At 38.5% G+C, this 8,876-nt stretch overlaps 1 protein-coding gene across 1 annotated transcript; it reads right to left on the minus strand.

Moving 5' to 3' along the window:
- Positions 1-413: 413 nt before the first annotated feature.
- crb3b (crumbs homolog 3b) lies at positions 414-5,414 on the minus strand. Its single transcript, XM_084711511.1, has 3 exons — positions 5,212-5,414; positions 2,405-2,502; positions 414-1,176 (listed from the first exon to the last, which is right to left on the minus strand). Exons 2-3 carry the CDS (start codon positions 2,472-2,474, stop codon positions 929-931), a joined length of 318 nt encoding a protein of 105 aa, XP_084567637.1. The 5' UTR covers positions 2,475-2,502; positions 5,212-5,414; the 3' UTR covers positions 414-928.
- Between the last annotated feature and the right edge of the window lie 3,462 nt (positions 5,415-8,876).

Consider the following 8,876-nt stretch of genomic DNA (forward strand, 5'->3'; position numbering starts at 1 on the left):
AAACTGCCGGGCAGGTTGCCTCACCCAGATGTGGCAAAACAGATTTTTGTTCATTTGTCTGAATATTGTATACTTCATGAATTAACTTGTGAATTGCACTTACAATTGACTCAACTATACTATAAAGTTTAAATAAAGACAGAAATACTTTAACAGTGAGGACAATGCATGTTTTACCTATCACCAACTGTACTATGGCGAATATGCCACTAATACAAAAATATTTTCTGCAAGTGTACGTGTGTGAGGGATATGTGCCTTGAACAACTTCCCAACAAAAACTGACAAATTCTGAGGATGGTTATTACATTTCTGATAAGTCTGAACAAACCCTAATAAACTAAACATTTTGAACATGTCTTCTCCCTTTGCCTTCAATGCTCAAGACAAGAGATTGAAAGAGAGCAGTGGTACCCAGTGTGCACATTCCTGGTTTATTAACAGAACACTTTGTGTACCAACATACTGAGTTTGTTTTCTAAGAAGTTTCTCAGAGCTCCACAAAAAAGTGCGCAGACATTCTCAGTGTTTTAATCAATATCCTTCATAACTGGAAATAGTGTACATCACAATGTTTTATATATAAATACATAGAAGACAAGGGATAGTAAAAAACAGACTAACCTCTCAACAAATACAAAATATACTTCAGTTCATGTCCCGTATGTGACAGAATAAAAAGGAGTGACTTACTTAGATAAGGGAATATGACAGAAACTCAAATAACACGCGTTTCCTCTTTCCATGCAGTGAAACAGGTGATAGTCTGATCCGTCCATTTGTTACAAAGAATGAAAAGGTGCAGCACAAACAGTGTGTGTGAAGGTTTCTGGGGTGAAAGACAAACATGCGGTATTCCAGAGGTCAGCAGCATCAGCAAACAGGAAGTATACATCCACAGGTCGTGTGTGCACTTCTTTACGCTCAGTCATATGAGGCGTTCCTCTTTAGGCAACGGTAGGGGCAGGCCAGGCTTTTCAGATCCTGCTGCTCCCGTCTGTTTCCTCTCCTCTGCACTGGGCCTGTACATTCCCTCCATCCGTCTTTTCTTCCTGATGATGCACAGCAGCAGCAGCAGAGTCAGGCTGAGCAGGGACAACGCGGTGGACACAAACGCCGACACTGTCGAAGGGATTAACGCCTGCATCGCCGTGGTGACAGACAGCTGGGGAGGGAATCACACGCCGGTCAGGCTGTCAGAGGGGTCAGTAAATGGAGAACTCCAGATAAAACCATTGATGATTACATGCAGCATGTCAAATGTCAGTTAGGTCTCTGAAATGCTTTGGTTTGCAATATTGTACGTCACAGTGCAAGTTTTTATAAACCACCTTAAGTTTGTTGTTTATTCTTGCCTAAAGCCTCTTAGGTTGTCTTATTGCCTAAGTGTTTAGATCAGCCAGTCCCAAACTTAAGAACTCCACGTCCCAATCTGAAATCTGAAAATTCTCTGTGGCATATCTAAACCTTTAATCACAACTCTGATTAAGACTCAAGGCTAATTGTTCCGATAACAAGATATAAAATACGTTCGGGTGTTAATGTGAAAAGTCACCAAATACTGCATAACACCTAAACTTGGTCAGATACATGAGGAATAACACACAATTTAAACCTAATTGCTTTGTTTTATCAGTTGTGACTACTTTTTAAAAATTAATCATATGTATTTTAAGGTAATTTGAAACTTTAAAACATTTTATTTATTTACTTTTCATGACCTCTCATGGCGCACCACACTTGGGTATTAGTGGTTTGGACTAATGCTTTCATGGCAGATACTGTCATAATTTAATAATTTGAACCAGACAGTATTGTTATCAGTTGTTAGTTAGCCTGTGTAAGCTAGCATCTTCAAAATGGACAAAGAAAAAAAAAGAAAAAGATGATTTCATCCAAGACTATGGAAAAAACAAACACATAATCAAAAGTAAATTTAACCAGCAGCCAGAAGAAATACACACAACTATGAGAAGTTGACAGGATGTGTCAAGAAGTAACTGAAAAAAAAAGGCTGTGAAAAATCTGCAGCGCAATAAAACGAAATATGAAACTATTACTGTGACAGCAACAAAGGGCAACATTGACCAAAAATGGTGAGTTTCAATAAAAGCTAATGTTAAAATATGACACAGTTGTGCAAACATTTGACTAGCTAGCTACAAAGTTGCACGTCATAAATTTATACTCTTTTACAAGTTGCATATGACTCAGGACACAGGAGACACACTAATCTTCAGAACACAGAGATTCAGTTAGAAGCTAAAAAAATGCTGAGAACTGGACAAACAGACTTTTAAATACGTCTTTATCTCCGCTCTCTCAAATTCTCACTAAAAGCCTCCCTAATAGCGAACAGCCACACAGTGGAGAGATCATACGACAGTGTTTAATCCAACCTCACCTCCCTGAGGACTTGAAGTATCGATCAGGAATGTGAGGCCTGTCTTCTTACATCTGGACAAACACAGCATCAGTCAGATACAAATGACAGCGAGGCACCTGAAAAACAACAACAGCAGCCAAATCAGAGGGTGATTAAATGGGTCTCACTCTCCAAGGTTTTATGTACAAGGTCAGTCAGCTTTAAGCTGTTTTCACTATACCCTGAGGATACGGCTGGGACATCATCCAAATGGGCCCTTTCACACATACAGCATGCATGAGGACATTGTCCATATCAGATGTGTTCACACACGTTAAAAAATACTGTACAGTTCCCACAGTTCACCTGTGCCAGACTTTTTAGGTTTTAAAGTGCTTTTTTCGGCTTGAGGAAAGTTATACAACAATGAAAACTCCATGGATCAACAATTCACAATATAAAGAGCCATAAGTGACCTTGTTTGCAATTTAAGGTGTCCTGTCAACAGTCGTCTCTTTTATAATGGTGGCTGATGGAGGAAAATGCTTTTTGGGCTGGTGGAGAATTTTTTTTTGCTGTAATACTGTGAATGACCACTGTAAAAAAAATGGCAGCAGGGCTGAGCAGCAATGGCCTGTCTAGTTTTATTATAATCTATGGTCTGATCAGAGGGATGTACTACAAAGGATGATCAACATAGCCAGGCTTTTTTTTTTTTTTGCATAAGCTAAGAGATAGCGGGTATCAAAACGGTGGTTATCAACTTCCTTCTTCGGACTCTGGGCGCGCTCACATAAAGGGGCATTTGTTGCGTCATTTCACGCTTTTCCTCACAAAGTGAAGCCATCATGAGCCGTCCACTTTGGTCAAGACAATCAAAGACCTAAAACTGCACAGCAAGAAGACCCGTGAGACGTGAAAGCAGCTTAGCTGTCAAGGAAATGGGCTCTTTTCAGGCCTGAGAGCTTTGAATACCAAGAGAAAGATCTTATCAATTATGTCAGTGCCATGACTTAGTCAAGATGAGAACTGCAGCATATTGTATAAGCTACAGACTAATTAGTAGGCACTACAATTATTATTTTGTTTTATACTGTTGCTGCAAATACACTATATAATCATTTACACTAGAAAGTATGGACTCTTCTCTAACACACACACAGCAAAGTTTCTGTTGACTGTTTTTCACACGGGTGGCATTTACACCTGCTGGATTGTATTGCATTACATTCTTTCTTTAGGGGTGCTGAAGTTTCTGCTGAGCAGGTGTATTACTGACAACAGGCCAACAAAACGTCATGCACTAAAAGTAGCAGTGGCAGAAAGAGAAGAAATGTTGATTTATAGAATACTGTGTGAGCATAACAATCACTTAACAGAAACATTAGTACAGAAACAATTCAGGTCACTTTTTGTTCAATAATACGATGCATGTTCCAGCAACTCAAATGTGAGGATTTTCTGCTTTACTTCATTTTATGTAACAGTAAACTAAACATGTATATTTAAGACATTTTGAGAAAAATGAAGATGTCACGTTAAACTCTCAGAAGCTGCGATTGTCCATCATTTACCTGCATTTTATAGCAAAGGAGCTCCCCCGCCCCGGCCCATGACATGGTCCCAAAAATATCCTATAATCTTGCCCTCAAAATAATCTTTTCATTTTTTTTCTAGTTGCTTCATACCAATGTAAACTACCCCTTCATATGGAATTGAAATAAAAACAAAAGTCTATTCTAAAAAAACAAACAAATCAATCATGTGGCGAGTTGCATGTTTTTGGCAGGGAATCTTTGCCAATTTAGACAAAGTTACTGTAAGATTAACAGTTATATTGTTACTAATATTTCAGTATGAATATTTGCTTTAGTGAAACAACTTATAGCTACTTGATCTTTATATTTTATCTGAGTAAAACTGTGTTGAAAATGTGTATCAAATACAAAGCAGCAGGTATGTATGTATGTACGCAGCAGTGTCATTTATATATGAGTCTATATTATTCCACCACAATCACAAATGCACTCTGATATAAACTGAGATACTTACATGCATTTTCTACATATGCAACCTGCTCTTACTGTAATCACTTGTGTGCTGCAAACAGTTATAATGGATTTTCTCCCAAAATTTTCCGTGGCTATCATAATTGTACATTATATTGACCAATTTTGTCAAAAGGTCCAATAAACACTTCAATTAGTTCAAAAAAGTTTGTTTCGTGTGTTTGGCATTTCATGGTTTTTAATCTTTTAATCTGTTTTTTTAATGTTTCATCCGTTCAGTTCAGTCATGAAGCTGGTAATTATGAAGCATTGGCAAAATTCTGTCATGTGACTAAACAGCTGTTTCCTGCATCCTCTTTTTCTATACATGAATACATTTGCATCAAAGCTACAGAATAATTTCTGGTAGAAACCAAAGACATGGTGAATATAATAATGCAGGAGGCGGGAGGTAAGAAAATACACTATCATCCAGCATGCACGTGATTTTATCGCGTTAAGAAGCGGAATTTACCTCATTCAGACTCTGAAAAGGCCAATTTTCTCCCTAATCCAGGATAAACTAATCATACCAACACCAACACACCCACTCAAGTTTTGTGTTGCCACAGGCGGATGCGTGTCTCCACACTGGCGGAATGCAGCACATCCTGCTCCACCTGTTCAACCGGTGCCTCCTCAGCTCAGGTGAGCCTGCTGCTGCTGCTGCTGCTGCTGGGAACTGACAGGTGAAACCGCTGATAAGGAAACAAGTGTGAAAGGTCCCACCGGCTCTCTGAGTCGAGAAGACGCCCAGAAACTGTTAGGGTTGTTGTTGGGGATTCAGACGGAAGTTACCTGCCGGTTAATGAGCGTCCAGGTGAGACGACCGACGTGGCCTGCGGTGACTCCTGCTTCAACGCGAAGTGTTCCGGGAAACCGACGAAACTCATAATAACCCGGCGGCCTGCTGTCAACGTGCTCGTAGCGTAGCTGACACTGTTTTCTCCCACGCTCACCTGCCTGTCCATATGTAAATGAGCCTGGTCACGTGTCCCATCTGCGCCAATCAGAAACCGCTGCTCCTGTCTCTCTCTCTCTCTCTCTCTCTCTCTCTCTCTCTCTCTCTTTCTGTGCGTTTCTCTCTCTGTCGCTGTGTTCAGTTCCCAAGTGTTCATAAACCGTAGCTGTGTGTGTTCATTAAAGATTACCTAATAATCAAATTAATTTTATATGTTCAATAAATAAGCCCATGCAATGATAAAAGAAAATGAATGTTCAATATTTAATTTTATGGAATGGTTTTGTCACTTTGATCATATGGAAGTGCAGTAGACACTTTGTTGTAAAATATTTTTAAAATCTCATTCACATTTACATAAACATTACATGCATTACATAAAACATTGGAATTGTAAATAAATAGCTGTTTTTATTGATACTTTCAAATAAATATCAGTCACCCAAAATTATGTCACTGGTGCTACTGATACACAAAACAATTTTGTTTTGAAATAGTTAACTGACTCTTTGGGGTTCTTCATCCTGATAAATTAAAAAGAACCAGGAGATTTTTATTTTGATATTTGTATTTGTGATGTTATATTATGGGGTTATGGCAGCGGACAAACTTCTGATTTTAAACAAAAACAACCAAATATGAAAGTCCCTTGTAGATTTGAAAATAAATATAAATATAAAATATGAAACTGTCTATGAGATATAAAACTCCTCTGGGAGTTCCACTTCTTTATCATGGTGTGATGACTAATTGGTATCTTTCTTGTCAGCTTCTAGCAAAGTGAAAGCTGTTGTTCCGTTCTTCTCGACACAGTTCACAGTTTGTTTTGAACTAAGTGGTTTTTGTTCCCTACGGCTTGTAATCCAACTTGACATGGCTGAATACTGAATAACCTGCAGTCAACTTTGCAGGGAACTACTGGGTGATTGTCTTTTTCTTTTTTGCCACAAAATTGTCAGGTTTTTGTTCTTTTTTAGTGTGGTAGTGGGACAGACCGCAGAGCTCATTACAAAGATTGATTGTTTGCCCTGACAAACCAATCATTAATCACTCTGATACCATGAAGGTTTAATAATTAAAGAGAAAAGGCCTCATGCGAGTTCAGAAGGCTGTTGTTTGTCAGGAGAATCGGCTTTCTGGTGTGGCCTACTTTCATTATTACTAATCAAACAAACTTTGTTCATGTCCAAATAGCAGGTCTCCTGACATGCAGAACAAAGGCACACTATGGCTGCTCTTGGCTGAACTAGGGCTTATCAGAAGTTAAAAAAAAAAAAAAGAAAGAAAGAATGAGTCATTCAAAATAAAAGTTTAGAGCAAAGAAGAAAAAATCCATTTTTGTTCATGAGTTACACAGAGTAGTGTTAGAAAGAAAAGAAATGTGGTCAAACATACCCTAAATGGAAAAATTACTAATTAAAGTCCAACATTAAAATGTGAAACAAACAGTGGCGGACTCAGCAAGTCCAAAGGGCAGGGGCAAAAAATAAAATAAAAAGGGCACCAGCTGTATACGGTGGAGCACCAGCGTGCCAAAAACATGATGCATTTACAGTGAAATGGTTTTATTATGAGACTTTTGTACAACAACCACTACACCTCTGTAATAAAACACAGAGGGAACTATTAACTATTTAACCATTTAGAGGCACATAGAGACCAACACATTTTCTATCATAGGGCAGTCTATATGACAGTATATTTTTTCTCCACTGGAAGGGCACCCAATAGAGGGGCACTTTAACACATTGTTTTGGACATTGGGCCACAGTAAACACTTTTTGACACTTTTATATCTGCCATAGGCGCATAAAGAGAACGTCTGTGGGGTGGTGTTCCCAAACATACTAACTTAAACTAACTTAAAAAGTACAAAAAGATTATGGTTGTAGCATATTTACAGGTCTTATGTTGTTTGCAAAAAAAAGCTAGACACAGTTTGCCATTTTGGACAATATAATTAAAGGGAATATTCAGTGCTTTTCATGTGGATGTCCAGTCAGTGTAATGAAACAGAGAGAAGTATGTTCCAACTACATTCATGTTTGCACTGTCTCAAGTAGTAAAATGTATTTATTTATTTTTTGTTTTATTTATATAATCTGGTTTCTTAACTCCTCTCAGAAACATAATATCTTTGAGTTGTGAACAAAACGGTTCGTGTTTCATCCATTCATGCAATTATTCAATTCAGTCTGGCAAACTAAAAAACAAAAAAACAGGTGAGATTTTCATTTATTTGTTTTTCTGTATAAACCAAATGTTGAAAAGCGATGTTTGTTTTCCCATCTTCTGCTTGAAAGGAAAAAAGAAACAAACAAACAAACAAAATAACAAGTCAAATTTATGTTGTTCTTTATTCTTTTGTGTTTACTTTCATATTTCCCATCGAGTCAATAGGTGCGTTCCAGATGATCCAGGCCTGCGCAGAATCGATCAGCAGTGATCGCCGCACACTGCATGCCGGTTAGATTTGTGTCCAACTTGATCCCGACTTTGTCTGACATCATGCACATGTGGGCAACGGTAAGCTCATGAGATCGAGGCGGCTGCAGTTTGTAGAGCCAGGCACCGCAGTTGCTTTCCATCGACTACAAGTGCCTGGCTGTCGCCTGATTGATGAGCTGACAAGCTCTGATTGGCTCTTAATTTTGACAACAAACACCACGTGTTGTATATAATACTAATTTCCTGTGTAACTGTAATATTTTAATGCTGGATATATTAGTCTTATGATTTGCAATGACGTTTTAGTTTGTCAACAAGCAAATATCTTGTGGATCATAATAAAGTTTTTTTTTAATATGTGACTTATCAAAATAACAGTTTCAAAGTACTTTACAAGGCAGATAAAAGAACAAATGTTCCACATCGCAGAAAGGGGATCCCTGTTTCAACTTCAATCAACAATCAAAAACACACTTTATTTCTTCAGCTATGAAAGTGATCTGCAAACTTCAGGTAACCTACAGGTGATCTAACAGGATGTTAGCGTCTCTTCCTGTACACGCTCTGAAGTCTGCTGGAAACTGTCCAACTTGACTGAAGCTTTTTGTCTCCACCTCCTGCTGCGGCGACCTGATCTCATCTAGTCTCCCAAGAGTACCTGGCTGCAGACCTCCAACCTCCACCGTTGACAGGAAACACGTGACCCGCAGTTCATCTCGAACGTACCTATTCTACTGTGGCTCAAGCTCTTTAAGCACATGCGCAAAGTCATGTGGTTCATAGAGCGGCAGGTAGTTCCAAACACTGAACAGTTCCAGACTGAAGCCCATTCATTTTCAGGATGAAATTACTCCAGTCAGCAGTCGGATTTTTCATAGCCATTTTAGTTCATGTTTAATAATAGCAAGTTATATTGCACAGTTAAAGTGAGCTGACGCGAGCTTCGTGATTTCATAAACTAACTTACCATATCTAGATCCCAGTTGGTCTGTTTGACTTCAAATTAATTTCAGTTACTGACGTTTATTGGCATACAGAGTTTTACTCAGTTGGT

This window comes from Lutjanus erythropterus, chromosome 3 (genome assembly GCF_056507025.1).
Source record: "Lutjanus erythropterus isolate fLutEry1 chromosome 3, fLutEry1.hap2, whole genome shotgun sequence".
NCBI lineage: Eukaryota > Metazoa > Chordata > Actinopteri > Lutjaniformes > Lutjanidae > Lutjanus > Lutjanus erythropterus.

Coding starts and splice junctions, on each gene's coding strand:
- crb3b (XM_084711511.1), bottom strand. CDS start 2,474: ATGCTGTGTTTGTCCAGATGTAAGAAGACAGGCCTCACATTCCTGATC. Junction 1,177..2,404: donor TACTTCAAGTCCTCAGGGAG/GTGAGGTTGGAT, acceptor CCGGCGTGTGAT/TCCCTCCCCAGCTGTCTGTC.